Consider the following 26,421-nt stretch of genomic DNA (forward strand, 5'->3'; position numbering starts at 1 on the left):
AAGGTGCAATCATCAGCAAAGTAGCTGGAATGGAGTTGGGCCAGGTTGTTCGCTGTTGATTTGAAAGTTTTCCCTTGGTCACTCTCGATTTAGACGGCGGGATTTTGTAGGGAGCATATTTGTTGGACTAGTGGGTTAGCTTGTACACTTATGAAGTTATGGAAATTTGTCTAACGGGAAAGCATGAGTTCTTTGACAAAAGGAATTTGGAGGTCGGAGTCTAGGGTAAGGTTTGAGACGTAATAAGGAGCATTGATAATCTTAGGGAGAAATTTTGACTGCAGTGACTGAATTATTTTGGAATTGGAGCGTTTGGTTGAGCCCCATAGTTTTATTCCGTATGTCCAGAGGTGTCCGAGTACTGTAGTATTAACTGTATGTTCATTAGTGAAAGTTTTGATCGTTTGTTTTTATCGAGAAACATGCCTAGATATATCACTATGTCAACAGTCGGTATATGTATGTTGTTAAAGTGAGTTTGGGAAATGTCGCACGGCGGATGGTAAAGGTTGTGTTGATGCATTTATTTTAATTAATGTTTATTTTCCATCTTTTGATCCATTCATTGATGAATATCGTTCGAATGGTTTGGATGTTGGACGCAGCTAGATCTTTACATTCGGGGTTTTGTTTGGGGGGGGGTTTACAAAATCCTTTCCTCCGCTTCAACCTATTTTTCGTGGAACCCCTATAAATTATAAACATATGTTATGGAAGAGGACAAGAGGAGGGAAAAGAGGCGCCCCTCCGAAACATTAGAAGAGAACCGGCGGCAACACTGGGACGGTTGGCAACGCTGAGGGGTTGGTGTTGACGAGAGGGAAGAACAAAGAAACGGGACTAACGGGAGTACGCACGAAGAACTGCGCAGTTGTGGTTGTTTGGGACAACGGCGTTTTGTATTCTAGCGACTTTAATTAAATTACTTTATATCAAATTCTATTTATTTTTAATAATCCTTACACATACCTTTTCCGAACTGGTCGAAGAGAGGAGTTCCTTCGCCTTCCTTTTTGATTGATTTATAAGTTATAACCAGGGCTGTGATTTATATGCAATAAAAACAGACAAATATGCACATATATATGAAAATATATTTGGTAAAATATGCAATTAAAATTTGAAAATATGTGAAAAAACAATTAGAAATAGGTACACATAAAACATAGTACATAATGTGCATACGAAACCACAATGCACATACAGCTTGAGTAAAAACACAAATAAAGTGGAAAAAGAAACTGTTAAGTTTTATATAAATGTATATACATTGAACATTAATAAAACTCGTCACTATTGGTCCAAAAAACTCTTGCAATTGCAAACAACCACTTTTTTAAAGTTTTCAAACAAAAAAGAACGTCTATTTGGCCTCAAAATAGATTTGAAACAGCTAAACGACCGCTCGACGTCAACCGAAGTTATTGGGGCATATTTGAATACCCCAATTTCTGTTGGGTCTAGTTTAGCACTAGAATCGTCATCCTCTAATTGCACTGTATTTCCAGACAAAATGTCAGCTATAATCTGCATTTGTTTCCAACCTGGATTTTTCCCTAAAACTTCCATGAATTTCTTCTTCATTTTGTGTCCATTTTCCCCTTGTGCTTCTTCTAGTTTTTTAATAGCACTGTTAACTACAGCAATACTGTCTATCAGTGGCATAATTTGTGTTTCTAATGTTTTAATTTTATCTCCCAGAAATACGGCATTGGAATACATGTATGACAAATTATGTTTCAAAGTCGGGTTCACTATTAAAGTTTTGGCTTTTTCTATTGCAGCGGAATCAGAAGGTATCTTCGACAAAACATCTTGAATTTGATTGAAGTTCTTACAGTAGTACTCAGCTGCCATTAGCCACGTCCCCCACCTCGTGATAAGCGTGAGCTAGGCATTTAATATGGATAAGTTTCGGATAAAAAACTTTTATTGCAGATCTTGCTTTTATCATATAAGGAGCACCGTCTGATAGAAATAATAGAACATTTTCATGTTGAACTCCGCTTGGCCAAAGAAGACTCATGCATTCATTAAAATGCCTGGCAACGGTGGCATGATTACATTTTTCAAGTACCTCACAACTCACCAAGAAAGGTTGCGATGGTGAATCTGCGGAGAGTTTTCCCACGATTACGTTGACTACATATCTGCCTTCAACATCCGTCGTTTCGTCCATAGAGACCAGATGGGTCCATTTTTTATGACGTCTCTGATTTTCTGTAGTGTTTCCATGTAAATACAATCGAGGTGGGATTTCCTCAGTGTACTTTCCTGGGGGATGGATTTTCCTGTTTTTTCCAAAAACCTCTTGAACTCAGGGTGGCTTAATTTATGGAAGGGTATGTCTGCTCTAACTAGAGCTCGACATAAATCTGTATCGAAACCAGATTTTGCAGCCGCACTTGTGGAGGCTTGAGTCACAAATGTTTGCAGTAATTTTGAGTTCCTACCTTTGTTTTCCTTGTGTTTCGCTGTCTTTATATGCTTTTACCAAAAACCGGGTAGCTGTTGATACGGGTTTATTGCAACAAACACAATATAAAACTTCTCCATCTCCCTTAAAAGTCTCACTTGAAAACTCACGCACATACTTTCGAACAAGTTCTTTTGTCTTCGCAGTGACTTTCGGCATTTTAGTAAAAGTTGTTCCACAGTGGAATACGTGTGAGAGACTGGCAAGAGTGGGCAAGTGGAAAAAGCTGACAAATGCGATGTTTGGGTGGAGGAAAAGAAAGAACTGAAGTCGAAACATTTCTATGAATCCAATTAAACCTATTCCAAGAGAACACCAGTGGTACAAACCCTATCCCTTTCTATATTAATTCCTAGAAAAAAAAGCAAGGCGGAAAGCGTTGAAGCAGCAACTGAGTAAACACGAACTCATATGCAAAGAAATATGCATTTACTATCAACTTATGCAAAAATATGCATTTATGACTAAATATGCACAAATATACAAAATAAAAGTAGCTTAAATTGATTCCAAATGCTTCAAATCATATACAATTTGTTAAAACTGGATGTTTTACTAAATCAGGAAAAATATGCAAATGCATATATTTCACAGCCCTAGTTATAACTCTTTTACCTCGTAGCTTGTGTATTTCTCCAGTGCTTGAGTCGTTCTATCTCAAGCCGTTTTCCCAGTTCCAAATGCACAAGCTCCGGTGCTCCTATGTAGTTGTGGTTCTGGTCCCATGGGGAAGAGAACTGCCCGTTCTTTGACTAGTTGTTCACCCTGTTAATTTCCTTCAATACCTTCATGTCCCGGAATCCACTGTAAAGTAATCCTGTTTTTCTAGCTCCAGACAAATTTGGAGCTAAAAGCATATGCTTAGTGCCTTTATAAAAGCCTGATTGTGTGATAGCACATCCATGCACATTTCATATTTTTCCTTATATACACATACCCGTTATACCCTACACATTTTTTTTGAGGGGGGTTAAAAACGTACAGAAAACTCCACCTCGTTTTTCGGCCCAACGCGATACTTTCCCCTCCTTCAGTTGAAGGGAAAAACTGAAAAAAATCACTTTTGATTTAAAAGTTTCAATAATTTAATTCAAAAAATCAAAATATACATAGATATAATATATGTAAATGTAAGAATATATTGTATACAGGGTGTTTCAGGAGGAAAGGGCCATACGTTCAGGGAAGATAGTACATACAAAATGTTCAAGTTCAGTACTTATATCGCTTAAATTTAATTTAGTTTCCAAATCTATAGTCATATTTGAATTTTGATGCTTTTAAAGCCAAGAAATTACGACTTTTTTACAAAAAAAATCGGATTTTTGATTAAAAAAAATAACAAAACTGCTTATATCTCCCGGATGGGTTAAACATATAATCCTAGGATATGTTTATACTTAAGAATGGCTAGGACATTAACATATCTCAAACAATTAAATAAACAAAGGTTTCACAAAACAAAATTTAACATCCTTGCTTTATTTTTGTCTGTCTGGTTTTATACTAATATCACGATGACAGTTTAACAGAGCCATACCGACTCATCTTTTTTCTGATATACTATTCCTAAGGTAAGTTTTTAATCGTTTTAATGTAGAAAATGAGCGGTCGGCTGACGCCGTTGTTACAGGAAGGGTCATAGAATTTTTAAAAGAATATTAATATTTGGATAACTATTTTCACTTACTTCAAGAGCATTTATTAGGTCATAATTGAGAAGACATTATTGAGATCCAGGTTTCGTAAATGTTCTTTAGTCACCAACTTAACAAANGGATTGCAAACACTCAACAAAATTATTATATTTTAAATCATGATGGATAACACTTTGTTGAATACCTTTAATTTTTTTCGTCTCTGATAGACGCCCCTCCCGATGATATATTTTTAATGCATACATTTTTGCTCTTAATCCAGCAAAGCCCATAATGATGCTTCCACCTACTTCATCTTTAAATTTTCCCATAACTTTTTTATTTAGTAATGAAAAACATTCATCGGTATCAGGGTAATTGGATGTATCTGTAGGATCATGTAACGCTCGAAGGTCTTGATAAAAGTCATTAGTTTTTATAAAATATATAGAGTCTGTGTCCATATACATTAGACGAAGCTTTTCAGGGCCATAATTTGGTAGCATAATATCATAATGAAAAGAATACGTTAACGTTTTGGAAATATCTAAAATTGCCATACCTATACAAATTGTTTATTAAATTTTATCTCTTGTTTTAGTCTGTGGACTGCTACTAGATTTTTCTACTTCACTACGAGTTCACACCAGACCGCATCTCACGATTTCTAAATAAATATTTTTATATAATCTTAGCAGATTGAATAAAAGTCAGTAAACAAATGATGACACTGAGGTCCATGTACAGGACCTTTGCACATCCTATGTTTAACTAGAGAAACCTTGGTAAAAAAAATAGCCATGCAGTGAGATCGTTTAAGGCCAAACTTGTGCATACTACATATAACATCTTCACTTGGCTCCAGGGGAGGGACTTTAAAATTAATTATATTATATATTGTTCATTTCCCACAATCCCCCATCCATTCTGTTTTTTTAGTGAATTGTTTATACACTTTTTCATAGCAGAGGTTTATTTGAGTATACGGCCAGTCCGATTCATTCAGCAGGAGGTGACATATCAGATTAGCTCTTTCTGCATCCAACAAAGGGCATAGAAACAAGAGAACAACAATCTGATTGTCGTAAACATGTTCTGGTGATGTCACTTCAATTCTTTGCAGATATTCCGTTAGGCCTGTGTCCTTGAGTCTCCATTAGCCTTGCTGTTGTTGAGTCATTCCAATCCTGTCTTATACCTTTTGAAATTTTCTACCTTTTTGTCATGTTGTTTCCATAATTCCAAACACAAATTACTGAAGTGTTCTTTTTTCTGTTTTTTTTTTTTTCTTTTCTTAATATCGGGTGAACCCATATTCAACTTTTGTTTTTTTCCATTGGTTATATAGCAGGGATATAACCACACGATAGTGCTAGTAAAAACGCAGCATGTGTCAGCTACAAAAAACCTATTCTATTAACGCTTTGGTCAAAACTGCTACATATTTCATAGCATTATTAAGTATAACACCATTTACATAAAATCCAAAAGTAAAATTTTTTACAGGAGCAAAAATTGAATTGTACATCCTCATGAGTAAAAGTAAAGTAATTCCTGTCATACAGGAGGGCTTAATGTCCAACTACATGTGGGGTGTCACAGAAGAGAGGTCAAACCACTTTACAATACATTTTTCATAACATTAGCAATTAAAAGGCTATGGGCTCACCAAGATTTGAACTCCAGAATCACTAGCAGGCAAACACAAGTTGGACACCCTAACCATTGGTCACCACACATGATCATGTGTATACACTGGAGACAGTTAATAACTCAGATAATCTCGAGCTCATGCATTACAAATAATGATACACCCTATCATTAAGAAATTATATTTCTTATCAATATGTAACACAAATTAAATTTACTCAATTTCCAGTGTATCTATTGTTGTAGGTTTATGTTAATGTTTCCTTCCAGGACGTCCTCATTTACCACGGTGTGAAGAATGCTTGAGCATCCAAATTTTGTTGGCTTGTTGTTCTAGGCAAAATTTTCTATTGTTTACTGTTTATCGTCATCTTGTATCTACCCTTTTGAGTTACAACAATTTCCACTTTTTTTAAAATTATTATTAGTTTAACTGAATTAAATAGGGTTGCATATATATTGGTTAACCAACTATATTGGTTTTCTGAAAGCACATCTCCAATACTCCAGTTATTACCAAAAATTCTTCCTTTGGGAATTGTTTATTTCTGACACAGTATAAATACAGTCAAGAACCATTCCATTATTTCCAACCATAAAATCCATTTTCATTGAAAACAATTTATTTTACTATTGAGTACAAAGTAGACAATTATTACAAACAAATTATCAGTATTTGTCTTAAGTCACTGTACGAACAAATTTGAATTGTAAATACTTGAACAAATTAAGTTATTCTCTTATTATTAATTTTTTAAAAGGTATTTGTGAAACTGATTCAAACCTGAAACAATAAAATTATGTTAATTTTATTAGAAGTAAGTGGTAAAAAGGTAAATTATTACTTACTTTGCAGCTTTGTACTTGTCCCTAATTGCTACATGTTTCGATGTAAATGACTTATTGTGAGTTTCATTTAGGTGTACAATAACTTGAGACAACTGAGAAAGAGTATAACCTGTGGTTCTGGCTAAATTAACGGGCCATACTTCAATAAAACCTAAGCAGTGTCTTGCCAATGCAATGGCACCAGAAGCAATAATAGACGGATAGAAGTCAAAGTACGGGTCTGCTTCCAGCAAAGTTAATTCACAAATGTACTGCAACATATAACATAACATCTAAGAAACAGGTTACACACATTAAACTACATTCATTATATGTAAAGTGCATAGTTACATCATGGGAATTCATAGAAAATAAGTAATATAACGTTGTCATCAAACCTTTCTTCAATTGTGTGACATTATAAATTAATATTACATAATATTTGGTCACTTGATATTTTTGCATGTCAAATTAATTATATTATATTTATTATTTGAAAAGTAAGTATTTATATTTGAATAATTTCATTGAGGTAACTAACAACTTAATATTTGTATATAAATTTTTGCTTTTATTTGGTTGTTTGCTCTCGTTGGAGAGATGCCATGAACTGAAGTTTCCAGAAAAAACGATGGTGGTTGTTTACTGAGTATCTGTGACACATAGGTCTGGAGGGTAACAAAAAGATAGACTAGGCAACAAAGGTCAGGACGTCCTAACCTCCAGAGTTAACCACAGTGATCTAGCCAAATAAAAATCCATTAAAAAACAGGATTAAAAGAATGTGGTAGGCTTGTGAATCAAGAGCACTTTCGAGAGGTGGCCCTCAGAGGATCTGACTCGTTGAATAAAGGTGAGATCCGATTAAAGATTATAGGCCATGCGAGGTGGAGAAACGGACACATACTTTTGGGCCAAAGCCCACGTGTCTGACATGCAGAGAAAGGTTGCTCGATGTGTCCCACTTAATTGACAGGGGCTCTTCATATAAGCTCAAATCTCCCTTGGCCTCCTGGCTCCATGTAGAGAGCATATAAGAATGCCACCTGATATGAGAATTGTGCTGGAGAATGTCAGCCGATTTTTAGAGGAAATAGAACTTTTATTGCATGTAGATGACTCACATGCATGGCTTAATATATAAATCAGTAATCAGTTTGGTTGTTCTTGATTGTCCTCCTCTTCGTACATTTACTTCATTTTGGTTAGATATATTTTGCCATCTTAGGTCTGACCATCCATGGAAATACATATAACATACAAGGATCAGAAATCACAGACGACACCAACTCAATTGTCCAACAAAATATCCAAATTATATATATATATATATATATATATCTCCACTGTNTAGTTAGTAATCAATATATTATATATATAATAATATATATAATAAACTTCAGGAGGTGTTTCTAATCACCAGATACATCAAAAAACTTCCTATAAACCCTTGTCCAAATCTCAATGGTAAAGAAGTAATTTCAGGTATTGGGCTATAGATCTTTTACATGTAATTTCCAGAGATAAAAGTCCACTCAGTAAGTTTCTATTTATTACTTACAACTTACAGTTACAGCTACATAAGTAAGTGTAAGTTGTAACAGAACAGTTTTAATGTTACCTTAAACCCTTATAATAGTTACTTCTACTTACCATAGCAAGAAACAAATTTTTGTCTGGAAGTTTTGTGCTTGCAGCAATGTGGGTAATGAAAGTACAACAAGTTGGTGCAGAAAGTTCGAAAGATAAAACTTTCAGTATTAAATTTTCCATCCTTAATACTTGTTTTTTTGTATAAGTGTTATCTGTTATATATGTAAATTCGGAAACCTCAGGTGGAAATATTTCTTCAAACTTCCTGTCATAAAAAAAAAAAATCAATAACAAAAGCCATTATTTGTAATAATCCATAAAACATAAATTGAGAGAACTGCTTAAAAATTTAAAAAAATGTCTTTACAAGATTTATCAGTGATTTTGTATATTTACGATAATTGATTATCTTATATTGACCTATATAGAAAATGAGAGCTACATTACTAGAAATATTTTATTTTATACATAAAAACAAAACCACCCTTCTAATTGCTTAATTATTGTTGTAATAACAGCAAATGCACTAATTTTTTAAAGCATTCAGATTTACATAACATACAAACAATAAAATATGTAAATTTATTTGATAGAAATAATATAGATACTATTACACAAATTACAAAATCATTAACAACTGAGCACACCAGATTGGAGCGTGACAAATAAAATTTTCCAATACAAGAATAGATAAGAATAAATTATTAGCAACTATTGTACATAATAATTTCTAACCATTTTTGAGAATATAATTTTCATATATTAATCTATAAAATAACTACTTACGCTGCAATAAACATTGCAGATGTCCCTAAAAGTTGTAGTTTGGCACGTGCGACTGCCATGCTACTTAAAAATCTGTCTAGGAAAGACACAGCCATAAATAATGTTTCATTGTGAAGTTTGTATTCTTCTCCAACTTCAACCAGCCAATCAACAAGAATTGTTCTCATTGAATATGTTACATCCGGTTGCCGTTTCATATAATACGCTTTTGGCCTAAATTGAGTCTGAAAAATACACAGAACTTCAAAATTGTAGTGAATTTATATATTTGTTATCGTAAAATAATTTTATAATTACTTCTAATTGTTTGAGGTATTTATAAATGTCATCTCTATATATCAAACAAGAATACAGTTCTTCAAGCTTTGCTTTACTAGCAATTAACTCAATATTTTTTGGTGAACCATCGATAGACATAGGCGAATCATATTTGTTTTGTTTTTTATCCTCTGCTACTGCTAATGGGATTTTAACTAATTCTTTTAAAGGTGTCCGCGTTACAACTTTTTTGGCAACAGTAGGATTTTCCTTATCATCTGAAGAAACGGTCAAATTGGATAACTCTTTTTTTAACTTGCTCTCATCCACTGTTTCCTTGATTTTTAGCACTGGATCTTTTACAATTTGATCAGTGATCTGAAAGAACAGAAAACAACAACAAATTAACAACAGAGAAAATATTTTATTATATTTGATATTTTTATTCATACAATTAAAATAATCATATACAAGCCCTACTAAAAAAGGAGACAACCAGATTGGTAGGTCACGGATTTGGACCAATTTTTTTGGTAATTCTACATTCGAAAATATCTGACACTTATATTTTTCTTTCCAAAAAGTAGATTGGGGATGAGGCGAGGGATCATAAACCTGGCCTCATCCCAAATCTACCTTTTGTAAAGAAAAATATTTATACTGAGAAGGCTGATCAATCACCAAAGCAAGTATTAATCTGACACTTGTATATCACTTCTTGTGGATAAGCCCTGGTTTTGGCAATTTTTTTTTTTTTTTGGAAGTTGAAATTTTCCATTTTTAAATATTTTTATTTTGTCTTTCTACTTGATCAAATCAACTTTGTGAATATATCATTCTACAGCATTTTTTATGTAGATTGCCAAAACAAAATATTGTCAATAACCAAAAAATTTCTAAAAACCGAATATTTTTGAAGTTAATTAGATCATATTTTCTTGTGAAACTATATGAAATTTCGTTTTTATTCACCTCTAGAGATCCTTAAGTACAAATTTTGTTTGAATTTAAAATTATCAATTTTTTTGGACCCAAAAATTTTTCTGATTTTTTAGAAGTCATCGGAATATCCTGATTGAATGTCTTTGTTGTCCAGTGAGAATAAGTAATTCCATAAATTTCCAGTTTTTCACTTTTCCACCTTGCCATGTGGATTGTCCATGCAAAATGGTCGTATATCTTTTAAACGAAACTATATATAATAACAAAGTTAATAATTTTGTTTAAAAAAAGATGCTGATGATGGGTGTAATTTCAAGTCCAAATAAATGTTTAAATAAATAATGAATTTAACTTTTTTAAATCACATGGAATTGATTTTTTAAACAAAAACCAAAAATATATATATAATACAAATATAAATTGCTAAATGGTGACGCGATCCAGATTGCCGAACACCAAAGACCACGAACTAAGAAAAGCTACGCTAGAGTACATCTACCTTTTTCCATAGAGGAATTACTGGCCAACAGACTGCAACAAAATACCTGATCTCTTAGACTTTTTTCTTAGCAAAAAGGTTCTCCTAATTTCCTAATTTCATTAACATAAGAGGAAAGTTTGATCTAAAGTGTACTCACTCAGCAATATACTGATACTAAATGAAAGGATTTAAAAAAAAAAAAAAAAAAAAATGCAAGCCATCACTAGTTAATTTTAACTCTGGTTGGACTAGTTTTGCTTTAGACGTGGATGCAAAAATGGTCCTTAATCCTTCCTTAAGTCAGAAGAACAATTAGATAATGAACCTAATGTTCACTTCCATCATTCAGACTGCAGCATGATGAAATACTAGATAGATTATGCATAAAACATTTAGTAACCAGATTTGTACTTCTTCTTGGGCGCAACATTTTCAGGCACTTCTGAATCCAAAAAGCATAGCCAATCTCATTATTTTTATGCGGAACCTAAGTTTGGTGTTTCTTCTCTAGATAGTCCATTTTCTTTCAAAGAACTGCTCACAGTTGTAAACAAACTAAAAGATCATAAGGCAGCTTGCCCAGATAGAATCCCATGTGAATTTTTTAAATATGCTCCTTGGGAATTCCTCGACCATCTTCTGTCTTTAAATAACTATATTTTTGATTCCGGTTCAGTCCCTCACACATTTGGTGAATCAAGTATCTTCCCACTGTTTAAGCACGGAGATCGAACCAGTCTTTCTACCTACAGAGTCTTCTTGTCTTGATAGTGTAGCTAAGATTTTTTCTGGTTTACTACTTAACAGGTTGGACGCTTTTGTTAGCGATAATGGTTTACTAAGTGAAAACCAAATGGGCTTTAGAAAAGGTTTCTCAACTTGTGACAATTTATTTGTTCTATCAAATCTAATAAGTCTGAGAATGACAAAACCTAAGCAAAAACTTAATGTTTTTTTGTCGATATATCAGCTGCTTTTGATAGTTGATCATAGAGGCCTAATTTTAAAACTTTGCAATCTGGGTTTCTCTTTTAAAATTGTGACTATCCTTACGTCTTTGTTTTTTTTTTTTTTTTTGCAACCACTTCTTGTATGCGTGGCCAGAATGGAGTGTCCAAGTTTTTTAGGGTACAGTCTGGTGTGCGACAAGGTTGCGTGCTAAGCCCTTTATTATTTGCGCTGTTTCTGGATGATCTTCCCCAGGTTTTTGAATGTGGAATTCGCATGAATGGTTCAGTTATTAAAATATTAATGTACATGGATGACATTGTTATTTTGGCAGACTTCTTCAGAGCTTAAGAGGAATATTAAAATTTTGATGCCTATTGTGAATTTTGTGTCCAGAAAGGGATTCCTAGATTCGTGGATTCGAATCCCACCTGTCACAAATTTTTTGAAAAAATTGTGTATAATTAATTGAGTATAAGTATTGATTAAGGTTAATTCAGAGCTAAAGACTTGGCCAAGATTTCAGATCTCGTAGAAATATAAATAATAAATTTCGTAGAATTCAAAATTTATTTTATTTTACAGTTAATTAAGGTTTTTAGTTGAGATGAAAAAAAGCTAATGGCACGAGAGGGATTCGAACCCACGACCTTCGGCTAGATACGCCGCTGCTCTACCACCTGAGCTATCGTGACCTCGATCCACTTGGACATCAACTCCCCATCTCAACCCCACCTTATGAGTTTTCCCTCCTTTTGCCATTTTTCAAAGATCGTAGGTTCGAATCCCTCTCGTGCCATTAGCTTTTTTTCATCTCAACTAAAAACCTTAATTAACTGTAAAGTATTAATTGGTCAAGCGGACCACGAAATTAGTGAATTTATTTTATTGTTCATCCTTTAATATGTACAATAATAGTTTTTCGTTAAATTCGATAGAAAAAATTTGAAGACACTAGCCAAATGATAAAAATAAAATAGAGAATATGGCGATGTTTATTAAAAAATTATGATATGAATAACAAGGCTGAATAGAAAAGATTTGAATCTAGGAACATAAACAAGAAATAGTTCGCAACCAAGTATTAAGAATTGTTTGTATTAAACGAATGGGTATTAACTTATTTACCTTGTTTTCATGTCAAAACTAGAAAAGTTGAAATTGAATTGCTTTTATATTACTTTTTAAGGCATGTATCAAAATTGGAGAAATGCGAAGCCACAATTAAAATCAACATTTTTATATATTTAACAAATTCTTTATAATTATGTATATTTCTTATTTATTAAACATATTATATGTAATAACACAATACTTCAAATAAAAATCGAGGAAATTACATGAACAATAATTACATTAATTAATTACAACATTGGATAAAACTGATTTAACTGTTTAATAGGTTTTCAAAGGGGAAAAAATTATTTTTTGGCCAAATGTTCAGTACTTCTGTTCTTCCCCCCACAAGTTGAATTCAAATTGGCATAAACGGACTTTTTTTAAAGACTCACCTCACCCCCAAATAAAACAATCCGTTGGTGTTGGGGAATCTATTCTGCGGGCCCCTGGTTTTTTAAAAAACAATTATGTTGCAAATTTATATTATAATTCACAAACCTACTACCTACATTAAAGTTCTAGTTGAACACAAACATAGACGTTGGGTGTGTGCATAAACATGGACGTGTTTTAAGTAGTTATTTTTGAGAAAAGAGGTTATATATTTTCAGCCGATCATACAGGGTGATACATACACCGCTTTTGGGAAAAAACACATGATACGTTTGTTTAGTTTCTCATGAAACAAACTTTTGATAGGAGCTTAACTATTTAAACTTGACAACAAATTTATCTAAGTATATGTTTTGACAGGTATTTTAGCGCTGTATTCAATGGTGCAAACGGTTGTAAATTTGGAGCAACAGATCTCAAGTTATTCGCCAAATGTTTTATCCAAATACAAACAAAATTTGCTCCCAACTCGTCAATCAAGAACAAATTTATTTATTTTTCATTTTAATTGATTGTAAATTTGATACTGAAAGAGAAATTTCCCAACAATTTCTTAAACAACATCTATTAACTCTGGATGTAGTCAGTCATAAAAGCACCTGGTGCATATTTCGGAACCACGAGAAAGTAATTTCCTATCGTATCCTGCTATCCTGGAGAATTAAATCAATACTTTTTGACTCATGAGAAACTGGAAAAACAATAAAGTTTACATTTTTTCTCAAAATGCACCAACAAAAATAAAAAATAAATAAATTATAGGGGACAGATGTTAAATTGCACCCTGTATATAATTAAAATCAACTATCAGCTCTCCATAAATCTTCAAATTGGTCAAGTGTAAAACATATCCAAAAGACCATTCCAGTTCCAGCATTCCAGTCAACAATTCGCGTTTTTTCCCCCTCTTAAAGAATTAGCTCTACCGTAGGAGGCCTAGCGATTTTTCGATATAACTTCTGGGACTTGATTTCTATCGTATCTTCCACACATGATGACAAGGCTTTACAACGAAGAATTAAAACTCAGCCTAACTTTAGTTTGACGGGTTTCAGGGTACTCGATATTCCCGATATTCCGACATTACTGAAGGCCCACCCTCATTCACGATAGTAAATAGTCATACTGATTAAAACCTTTCATGCCATATATACAGCTACAATTTGGGGAGCCACTGGGGTAGTAACATTACGCGGTACACTGCCACCACCCACCCACACATACTCAACACTCACGATAACATTCATTCAAAAAACAAAACACAAGAAAAATCCTAATCTACTTTGGCGAGTCTGTGTGGTACTCTATATTCCGCCACAACTCACCCACACATACTCACTACTCACGCAATAAATACATTCATTTCAGGTAGGAAAACCACGTGTGGAAAAGCATCAAATCTGGCCATCCCCCTATTGCCTACATAAATAAATATTGCTCAAATCTTGCATTTGAAAATTTACGAGCATTCAAGTATTATATAGGTGGGAAAGTTTATGGGCCAACAAACAGCTGAGGTCATCGCCGGCCCTCCGTGTGTTTTCCATCTTTTTCTTTTCTTTCGCGCATATTTTGTTTTAAACTGCACCCATTTGAGCATCTCGATCTGGTTACTGACTCTCTGATTTCAGATATATACTACGTTGATATTTTAGAATGCTAGTCTCTCGTTTGTTCCTCAGGTTGTCAAATACAGAATAAAAACAAAACATACAATACATATATATACATCACCACAAACATAGATGTCTGGTCACATTCATTCCCCCAGAGTACTCGATATTCCTCGGGGCGGGGTTATAAGCCACCCCTTTCTTTCACGCTAATAAATTACATTCATTCCGATAAATTAACACAAAAACAACACTCGATAGAAACATAGAGGTCTGGTCACTTTCACTCCCCCAGAGTACTCGATATTCCTCGGGGATTCAAGTATTAATTTCACAAATGTCTATTTACTATTTATATTGTATTAACAAAAATATATCAAATAAAACCATGAAAACGTTTTATCTCCCGACCATTCCATTATTTTATTAAGGCACGACTGCGCGTGCGAAAGCACATCAAGGTGACAGACGCGTGGCGTTCCTGGAAGAGAAAGTATCAGGTCAGTGTCAAAAATACACGCAAAAAAGCACGCCGGGGAAATTCGTTGTATTCGTGTAGGGGAAAAAAAGGACTGGCGCGTTTGTGCACACATTTAAAGTTGTTTTTGCTTTATAATTTGTTAAGTGGTGAGGAGCGGTCAAGAACGAGGTACTTTAGAAAAACACATTTTTCATTTTTTGCCGACGTTTCGACCTAAGCGGGAACACAGCCGACGCCTCGCCTCATCTCGTTCTGTTCGACGTCAAGCGCACGCCACGTACAGTCACACAGCGTGTATCACAAATCAGTATCACAATCGAAACGCCTCTTTTGTTCTTAATGCATTATTTTGAGCGAAATCATGTAATAAATTGTTAGATAAATTTTATGAGCAAACCATGAAATAAATTGTTAATTAAATTGTATTAGCAAAACGATGTAATAAGTTTTAGTGAAATTTTATTATCAAAACCATGTAATAAATTGTGAGTTAAATTCATTCTATCAATAATGTATTCCGGTGTTTTGATAAATTTTCTTCCAAAACATTAATTTTTTTTTTAAATAAAAACTCATGAATTTTTGATCTCGCTTAATTTGGTTTATAGTAAAATAAGTATGTTGTAATTAATATAACAGCAATAATACATGTAGTTTGAATAAAAATAGGGGTGCCCGGTTCTTTCGTTTTCGACTGTACTCGACGAAAATCTGGAGAGTAGGGAAGGAACTTGGTTGCATCGCTTAGTAGCGTGGCATCAGGGTAATACAATCTTATGGAAAATTGGACATTGAATTTACATCGAGTGGCGGGGGAGGCGTTTGTTCTTGCTTTTTCAGTCCAATCGTTAATCGTTATCCATTTAATCCCGGCATAGGTTCAACCCTTTGCTAGATCTACCAATAAGTGAAAGATCTTGCAAGGGGAGGACTAGGTTGGTGGGTCACGGATTTGGGCCAAACCTTTTTTGGTGACTACACTCCAAAACATTGGACACTTAACCACCACTTCCTCCGAATGAATAAGCCCTGGTTTCGCAAAAAAAAAGTAACTTGAAATTTTCCGTTTTTTAATATTTTTATTTCACCGTTCTACTTGCTCAAAACAACTATGTCAATATATCATTTTACAGCATTTTTTATGTAGATTGCAACGAAAATATAGTAAAAGCTATCAATGTTTATCAATAACCAAAAAAAATTCTAAAAACTAAATATTTTTCAAGTAAACTACAATAGGTCATAATTTTTTTCGTGAAACATGAAATTTCATTTAACGATCCCTAAATATACATTTTTGTTTGGATTTAAATTTATTGATTTTTTGACCTCCAAAATTTTTTTCTATTTTTAAGAAGTCGTTCTCGGATGATTAAAATGGCTAGAAGGATTTTAACGTCAAACAAACCATTTGAAAGAAGAAGAACGTAGGTAGCTTTTTAGCGACGTATGTACCATAAAAATATATAAAGGTTTTCTATAAGAAAATACACAAAATAGGAAAATTATTAGTCAAAAATTAATTGGATATAATAGTCCGATTTTAATTTTTTCACTGTTGGATATATGTAATATTACTTAATTGCACAAATCAACGTCAAAATACCTTCTGACTTTTGCTTGCCAGCAAACCTAAGTAGTCTTTGTTGACAAGTGAGAATAAGTAATTTTATAAATACTCCCATTTTTCCAATAACAACCTGTTCATTGTTCCGACTTAAGAAAATTCAGGACGTAATTATTTTCATTGCGTTGTCCATCATTTGGTTTAACGGCCAAGAGAATCATTCTAAACTATCCTTGGATCTGAAGAAAAGATTTTCGTCCCTCATCCTTGACCCCTGTAATACTTAGGCAAGGGTCAGATCTTTTTTCTTCGTGCGATAGTCTATGGATACCTTCTTCATACCAGAAATGACCTCATTAATGAATGGGTTTTTATTTTCTTGGTTACCCTTATATGTGTATATTTTTCCTAGATTACTTTTTGTTGTCAGTGATCGCTCAACCATTCAACAGTGCCACAGGGTGGTAGACATTTTTCCCCCATTCAATATGTCGAATTGACTGTTCCCCAACACAGTACGTTTCATGTATGCAGACGGACGATACCACCATCCTTTAAGCAAACTCAGACCTGGTAGCCTTCAGAAACCTTCAGAACCATATTTTCTGTTAGGAAGAATGGTTGAAGAAATAGAGGATTAAATTCAATGAAACCAAATACCAGCAAATAACCTTCATCCTTCGCCAAAGCACTTCTCTTACAATCTACTACAACTTTCCTTTCCCAACAACTATTGCCGACCGTTAATAGGGACTTTACATCAACAAAAGACTTACTTGGAACCCCCCACACTCGACTCAAAATAATAGAACTGAACTTACGATGTAAACTACTTAAACGAATACTTAACAGATCGAAACTCTCATTAGAAAACAAACGTCTCATCTACGTATTATTATTACAACCGAGCTGGGCATAGGGAATTGAACTGTGAGGTGCAACCAATTATTTCAACCTACAAAGAATCTTGTCAAAAATCCTTCGAACAATTGCCCAAGTTTCCTACTTCATATCCAACCTTACTATCCACAAAGACCTCCAAATCCTATTTGTCCTCGAAACCCGAAGATCGATACAGTCCCTTCCATAAAACCCTCGAAACTCATCCCAACCCTCTAGTAGCTCAACACCTTTTAAACGGAACCCTCCTCGATAATCTACTAAGCGCCGTGGCCTCACCATTTCCTCCATAGTGAGGAAAGTTCAACTGTGCGGGAGTGAAATCAATTTATTATTTCTCCACACTAATTGTGTATTAATACAAAATTTTTGAAGACAACTAAGTAGCTTCTACAGCAGCTCTGGCGCTGTAAAAAAAATTTAAATTAAACTTTTTATATGTAGTAAACACTATTATGTTTTACAAGTAACTCATATGTAGAGACCGGATTTTTATGCAGTTGCATATTTTGTTGTTGTGTCATTATCGTGTGTCGTATAGAGTGCCAGTGAGATATTGGTTGAGATAATGACACATCTATACAGAAAACACAACACTTGAGTGAGTACAAAGCCTTTGATTGAGTCTAAAATTTCCAGCATTGTACAAATTCATCTTTTCACATGTATTTGTATAATTTAAACAATGTTTATAAATCCTAGGCCCTGAAATGATCTCAATAAAGATCGAAACGTTGGCATGATAAAGAAAATGATTTTCTAAACCAACGTCACACCAAACCCTATCTCGACCTCCAAATAATCATTAATTATTTGTCACTAAACACCACACATTCTCACACATTTTAAGTGACCAGCTCAATTTCACGGAAGGTAATTTAGAGAAGTACTTGTTTATTACCATTAATTGTACTCAAGTAGTATAAAATATATAATTTAATTATGTAAGTGAGAAAATATTTTTGTTAAATGTAAATAAACTTTGAGGGGTGTCGGTGGCCTACTGTAAAGTATAGGTCCAGGCATACTTATGTTTTTGTTTTTTTCCAAAAACAACGGCACTCTGAGGGTTCAAATAACCTCGCAGATGGGAAGAAAAAATCTAAATACTTGTGAATTTTAATTATTTTTAGTTTTAAAGAGTTTTAATATATATTTTAATTTAATTTTCTTAATTTAATTATCTACATTTCTGTTTAAAGTTACTATGATAGTAGAAAAACTGGTTTAGTGCATATCATTGCATATTTTAACATATTAATTACTGCATATTATTGCATATTTCAGGGCTTTCAATTGCATATTTTATGTCATGTTTTGACAATTTTTACCGCATAAAAATCCAGTCTCTGCTCATATGGAAAATGAACTACTCGACACAAGAAAACAGGGTCAAATTCATTTTCAAGGAATGAAGGAAAAACCTTTCGTTAATATCGTCTTCACATTTTTAAAATAGAGATCTAACATCAGTAAATGTAGTTTTTTATTTGTTTAATATTTCCTTACGATAATTGAACAGTGAAGTACATATCGCACACCCAAAAGTGTCACAAGTCGAAAAAATGTTAAAAACCGGATTATTTAGTTTTTTTAAGTGTTCAGGTGTGTGATCGTACAGGAAAATTACCTTTACTGTAGGTGGACTCTTAGCTGTTGAGCAGCACCAAATGTCACTTTCGATTTGGTGGAAACGCACTGTCTCCATTCACGAAAAGTGGCATATCTTAGTTTCCTGTCGAACTTTATCGCATCGGTGTGAGTGTTGAACAGGAAAAGTGGCACATTTCGTGTTGTCAGTTTTTTCTTGTTTAGTAAAGAATTTTATGTTGTACTGGAGTCAAATGTTCACAATATGTAAAAAAATTGTTAAGTCAATTGTCGAAAGATGTTTTTCATAATGTGAAATTAATATTCGCCCTAATGATGACCTTAAAATAGGTCGAAACTTGGCAGTAACAACTGAATTTGCTGTTTTCTTTGAGACCATACCTTGATGTAGAGTATTCGTGAATTATTTTGGTTTCATTTCTAACATTCTTAATGGTAACGTTGTTTTTCATAATTTTTCAACAATATTGTCTTTTACTTTTTATATATTTTATAGTTTCAACGTTTTTATAATGTTTTAATTATAATATTTTAATACTCAATAAAATCTTTATTTCAATAATTAATTTTGTATTTTAAATAAATAATTAGCCCTGACTCCAGGAGAGAAGCATATTTGGGTCAAAAATGATCTTAGTAAAATTTATTACATGGATATTTATGTTCGATCGACGTTTGTATGTTGTCCGTTACTATCAAAAAAACAATTAATACTCTTACAGACATTCATTGACCTCCATTATCGTTAGAGCACAAAAGAGAGGGGAGGGGTGGAGGAGAGAGGGTGAGGGAGAGAGAGAGAGGGTGAAGGAGAGAGAGAGAGAGGGTGTGAGAGAGAGAGATAGGGAAGGGGGAGTGAGGGAGGGGGAGTGAGAAAGAGAGAGTGTGTGGTGTGAGTGAATGGGAGAATGGGAAGGAGGGAGGGGGAGGAGTGAGGGAGGGAGCGTGAGGAGAATGAAAGAAAGAAATTGGACATTACGTTAGCTCGTCAATTTGGCTTTTAATCTTCATTCCATTTAATTCGATTACAATAGATGACATTACTGATACTGTACTCAATTTATTGCATTAATGAAAAGGATTGATTAGTACTAACTTTTATTATTTTTATCAAATTATTCTTAATTATATATACACTCAATTAATGAAACACAATTTTTTTTCGAAACGAAAAATATGTGTCGCAGACGGGATTCGAACCCTCGACTTTCAGCTAATACGCCGCTGCTCTACCACTTGAGCTACCGTGACTTCGATCGCCCATACCACAAACTTCTCATTTCGATACCCCGTTTATTCCAATTGAAAGCATCGCGCCTTTGAGAGGGCTCGGGCGATATACCACCTATATTTTGAGGATAACTTCATTTAATCCATTTAAATTTGTTTAATAATGCAAGAAAATGCACACTTTATTACCCTCCTCCCCTACATTTTAATATATTAAAGAAAAGGCCTCGTCAACAGAAATTAAATTAGCACATCTTAGATGTTAAAATAAAATTTACTGGCTGTACGATTAGCTTGGGACGATTATTTCATTTGTGATCAATGTTGAATGAAATTGTAAAAAGATGCATAGAAGTTTATCCTTTAACCACTATCTATAACTACAGGTTCATCAACCCACAGACGACAGGAGGAAATTTCACATATTTTATCATAGTTATAAGAATTATTTGTTATAAACTCTTCATTCCTTGATAACCAAGGAGTGTTTAGGTTTTCTTTTTAACATAAATAGCTTATTTATCTCAAGGGGGACAAAAGAAATTTATTGTCGTTATGAGGGTATTTACTGGTCGGGTCATTGTACAAAGACAATCTATTTGTCGTGCCATTAAAACGAAAAAATCGTTTCTATTGACCTAACACTTTCAAAAATTGTCTTATCGAAAAGGACCGTGGTAACGATAAATCTTTCACTTGGGATTTTGGGATTAGAGAGACGGGGAAAGGATTATTTGAACTTCCTGAATAAACTGGAAGGGGTCCTGTCTAATGTTTTTGTACTTTATCGATAAAAGATACACACAACATACATATTTACAATGTTATTTCTGAATAATTGAGACGGTAAAATAATTAGACCTTAAAAAAAGACAGTACTAGAACACAAAATACTGGCCTTAATCAATTATTCCTGACAAATTAATGTTTAAAATTCAGTATTGTGTATAATAAGCATTTTAAAAATTAATAATCATATTTCAAAATGAAGGAAAACAAGTTATGTAATTTGTAGAATCACATAATATATTTGTTCAAACGTATTTTTGATACAACTAACACGGGGAGGCTATTACGGTCGTAGGAACACAGATTTCAATGAAACTTTTTTTTTTAAACTAGGTCGACGGGTGAAAATATTCACATGATAAGGGTTCTAATGGATCCAGGAGTCAAAAAAAAAATTAGGAGTAAAAATGACCAAAAATTGTGTTCACAAAAAAGCTCCCACTGTTACAGCTCTCTCAATATGAATGAAATTTTAAGGGATGTTAATACATCGAAAAATATTGGACCAGTGTCCGACGGTTCTGTACATTGGAACCCAGGAGCCAAGAAAGCAAATAATTTAGGGGTAAAAATGACCAAAAATCGCGTCCACAAAAAGGTCCCACTGTTCAATTTGAATGAAATTTTAATAGATGTTATTACATCAAAAACTATTGGACGGGTGTCCGGCGGTCTGTCTAACGGGACCCAGGAACCAAGAAAAAAAAATTAATGTAAAAGTGACCAAAACTTGATTTTACTAAAACGCTCCCACTGCGCACAGCGCTCTTAATCGATTTGAATTCAATTTTAAGAGATGTTATTTCATCAAAAAATATGAGACACGTGTCCAAGGCTTATTACATCGAAAAATATTGGACGGGTGTGTCTAACGGGACCCAGGAACCAAGAGCCAAGAAAAAAAAGTATTTTGGGTGTAAAAATGACCGAAAATTGATTTTACAAAAAAGCTCCCACTGCGCACTCTCAATAATTTTGAATAAAATTTTGAGGGATGTTATTATGTCAAAAAATATGAGACACGTGTACAGTTAGGGGTCTGGCAAAAATAGCACCAACAAGCCTGTAATAAAAATGTTAAAATATTGTGGTAAATTCTGGCTCTGCGAAAGTCAAAAATCAAAAGTAAATCAAAATCATGGAATATCACAACTTCATTGGAAAAATGAAGACTGGACTCGCTTTCTCGACGTTTATTCATTCTTCCTCAGGTGGAAGAATTGTAAAACTTATTTTTATTTACTGACGATATATTTCTAAAAGAGGAACTCGAATTTGTATGTCGTCTGTGGAATTGTCCGTGCAATCTGCAAAATACGAACAAATCCTTTTGAAACAACTGGAACAAACTGAACTTGTAAAACTAAATAATTAATTAGTTGACTCAATTAAGTTCAAAAATAAAATAAATCTGTCTTAATCCTTTTTACCTATTATTATATTTCACCGTACCTATTTCTTAAAAACTTCATTTATAAAGAAAAAAACCTTCCCTTGTTTTTCAAGCACAACTTTTCCAATGCCAAGTTAAGCTTAAATATAAATGAAATATTAGAAAAATGCAATAAAACGCTTGGAGAATCAAGCAATCGTTGAACAATATTTGATAGTCCACCTTGTCTTAAGCGCCACGCTGTCATCAGTGAGTGTAGTTTTCAGTAGAACAAGGGACTAAAAAAGAAGGGCAAGGTGTGTTTTTCACTCCGGCACGGTTTTATTCGACAAGGGCGTCCACAAAGGGTAAAGAGCTCTTTGTTAAAGGGTTGTTCCTTTAAAAACCGGCTCGATGGCGACTAACATCCCGTTTTCTCGTATGAATTCTCTGTGATGAACATGCCATTTGGTCGTTACCGATATGAACAGAAAACCCACCAGCCCAACACTGAAATTGTGAAATACATCCGACCAAAATAATAGATAAAGATCAAATTACAAACCCTTTTTTTTTCCCCTTCCGATAAAATACGAAATTCAAACCTTTTCTTCGTGTCCCAATAGATAGTAAACCAATCTTAAACAGTTATATAATGCAGTTTAGTCGTTTCCGATCAATTTGGCCTGCAGGACTGATTCATGCCATCATCAGTGGGTCACAACGATAGGAAACGACTAAATTATAGGTCTCTCTCCGAGTAGAACCAAAGAGGAAAATCTTACAAGTCAATGTAATGCAGATATTGAACGTATAAATAAATGTATACCGTTTGTACTATTGGTATACCGTTCAATTATAACATATTATAACCGGTTTGAAAAAAAAGTTTTCTTTTTAAAAATGATTGTTCTGTTTTTTAACTTGAATCTGGTGTGGTGCTACAAATTGAAAATTGCCACCACCGCAGTGCGGAGATTTAGCAAACTAGACTGTCGAACGAAAGGTGTGTAGGTCACATTCTCCCGTTATAAATTTATCTTTGAAAATTATCCAGGTATAAGGATGAAAATGTGGTTCATTTCAATAAATATTTAAGGAAAATAAGTTTTTCCCTTCGTCATTAACTATATATATATATAGTTAGTTAACAAGCGAATTAAAGGGCAATACATTAAGGGAAAAAATCAATAATTTTTAAAAACTTGTCAATTCGTGTTATTTATATATAAAATTGGGGTGATGGGGGTTGCGATCGGATTAATAAAAATCAAAAATTAATGTTAAAATACAACGGTTGAACTGTGTTAAAGCAAGTGTCTGCAGGCAGCACGTTTCTCTCGGAGAAAAGAAACAACTCGACAAATTTCCGCTCGTCATCTTTTCTCCCAAATTCGAAATATAATCAAACGATATACTCACGATTTTTTTAGTCCTGTTCTGCACTGCCTCTGAGTCCAAATTGGCGCTGATGACACTCAAGACAGGGCGTTGCTTGTTGAAATTCGCTGTCGACGCCTTCGATTTGCCGACAGGAGCGATGTTTTCTTCGTCCTGGTGAATCTTAAAAGTGGCCATGCTTCGCGATAAGGATGACATTAAAAATTGATTTAAAAAAAATAAAAGAAGAGAAATTGCAAAACACCGAGTCTAGTGATGAACTGGACTGTCACCCTGGTGAATTATTAAAATATCGGCTAAACTACAGAGACGGCATGAACGCGGACGGACGGAGGGGAAGACGCGCGGACGGGTATTCGTTTGTTATTAGCATCCGAAAGAACGCGGCCGGCTGGCGACTGAGGACGGTTTGGCGAGAAGTCGCACGTCGTTCGAAGGCCCGTCGTAACTGCCGTTGCTGAGAGGCGAGGCGTTCATTGGACGGGAGGAGGCCAATCGGCGGCTGGCGGGAGCCGTTACGATTTCGGGTGGGGTGGAGTGTGAGAGCCGTGCCGGCGGATTCGGAAAGAACGAGAGGGGACGAGCGGGGAAAACCGAGTGAGACGGAGACGGAATTGCGGAAGAGGGACGACGTGAAGGAAGATCTTGGGAGCGAGAGGGTGAAGGGTCCGCCGGGCCCCGCTCGATTGCATAAAAAGGCCTCCTTATGAAACTGTTCCCGTTTATGCTACACATAAAAACTTCCCATGGAACTGATTTTTTTTTAACCTACCTTCCATCAAATAGCTTGCATTTCATACGAACTAAGCAATTAATCACCTCATCGCACTTTTTCTGTCTCAAAACACTCACATATAAAAATGTCGAATTTATTATGATGTGAACAAATTTTTGACATTTCTTGCATTTTTTAGTACGACCTTTTTTTCGGATGAAAATGTAGCCGCCCATGTTTTGCGTCAACCCGTGTGGTTTCCAGTACATCCATCACTGAGTCGGATTTATTTGATTAAAATTTTTATCATGATTAACAATTAATTAAACATGAAACTATTAACGATTAAAAAAGTTAATAGATATTCTAGAATGCGATTGATTCAATTAATCTTTAATCGTTAATCAGATTAAGTGATTAATTGATTTTTTTTAAAGTGACTATCAATTCCATCAAAGCAAATTTAAGTAATCAAGTGAATAGTGTTTTCAATCTTTTTTAAAAAAGGATTGAACACCGCACTCACTCCACCATTCATCATTTCTATAGTGTGTTCATGTAAATAGAAATTGTTTATTGCATTATATAAGTAAGTAAGTATTGCATATATATAGTGGAAGGTGATGGCAGGCTCTATCGTTACAATTTTAAACGATTTGACATACAAGATCTTCTTAACATTTAAATACATAAATAAGTAACTACAAACAAACGAAATAAATTGTATTTGAACAGATAAATAAAGTGATTAGATTAAACAGATGTGAAATTATTGCTTGTAAATAATACCAATAACTACCCATATCTCTATTCAGTTACTGTAGCAATAGTATTAGTTAATGATTATTTGGAGATCTTGAGATACGGTCTTGTGTGATGTAGGTTTAGAAAACATTTTCTTTGGGCCAACGTTTCGTTGACTTCGTACAATTAATTTATCTCTTTCTACTGAAAAGATAGGGCATACTAAATAGACACGATTAGCATCGGCGCTGCAGGCGTTCTGGTCTGTCATTCCTATTTTGTACTTGTGGGGTGGTAATGTGTTATGACTGAGGCGAAGTCTGCATAACGTAGTGAAAAAGTACCGAGTTCGATTAATTCGTGCGAACCATGGTTGGGAGATATTTTAGGTTGTATTTCTGCGTAATGTCGGCCCTAAGTGGTATTTATTTGGTCGCTGTCCTTTGCTTCAATGTTCGATTAACATGGGCAATTAAGTCCGCGTCTGTCGTGATATGTTTTAGCTTTCCACTAGTTCGCGCCGCATTTGCCAGCTTATCTACTTTTGAATTAAACTGATTGAAGCTGTGGCCCTTAACCCACGCGAAATATAAGTTTGTTCCCTTTTCCTTAACTAATGCGGCATAGTGGCGAATGTCTTGTATGATATGAGTTTCGAGGGCGTTTATTCGATTTTAGGGACCTAAGCACACTTTGACTATCAGATAGTATTATTACATGCTAATTTTCACTGTATCGTTCCAATTTTAGTATATGTACTGCGCTTCGCAGTACAGCTTAACTTTAGCGATTTGCATTTTCCTTTGTTTTTCCCAAAGCTTTCTTGGCCTTGATAAGACATTCTTCGTGACTAGGGCAAAGGTGCCCAGTCAGCTAATCGGAATGCT

At 34.2% G+C, this 26,421-nt stretch overlaps 1 protein-coding gene across 1 annotated transcript; it reads right to left on the reverse strand.

Moving 5' to 3' along the window:
- Positions 1-6,364: 6,364 nt before the first annotated feature.
- On the reverse strand, positions 6,365-24,542 carry LOC106668947 (cyclin-A2). Its single transcript, XM_014398164.2, has 6 exons — positions 24,097-24,542; positions 9,268-9,606; positions 8,971-9,194; positions 8,245-8,449; positions 6,613-6,863; positions 6,365-6,547 (listed from the first exon to the last, which is right to left on the reverse strand). Exons 1-6 carry the CDS (start codon positions 24,271-24,273, stop codon positions 6,496-6,498), a joined length of 1,248 nt encoding a protein of 415 aa, XP_014253650.1. The 5' UTR covers positions 24,274-24,542; the 3' UTR covers positions 6,365-6,495.
- Between the last annotated feature and the right edge of the window lie 1,879 nt (positions 24,543-26,421).

The sequence above is a fragment of the Cimex lectularius genome, unplaced genomic scaffold, assembly GCF_000648675.2.
Source record: "Cimex lectularius strain Harlan isolate CLEC.00 unplaced genomic scaffold, Clec_2.1 scaffold450, whole genome shotgun sequence".
NCBI lineage: Eukaryota > Metazoa > Arthropoda > Insecta > Hemiptera > Cimicidae > Cimex > Cimex lectularius.

Excerpts from the sequence above, each read along its gene's own strand:
- LOC106668947 (XM_014398164.2), bottom strand. The coding sequence starts at position 24,273 with ATGTCATCCTTATCGCGAAGCATGGCCACTTTTAAGATTCACCAGGAC. Across the intron at positions 9,607-24,096 it reads AGAACAGGACTAAAAAAATC|ATCACTGATCAAATTGTAAA; the intron begins GTGAGTATATCG and ends CTGTTCTTTCAG. Across the intron at positions 8,450-8,970 it reads TCTGCAATGTTTATTGCAGC|GAAGTTTGAAGAAATATTTC; the intron begins GTAAGTAGTTAT and ends TTTTTATGACAG.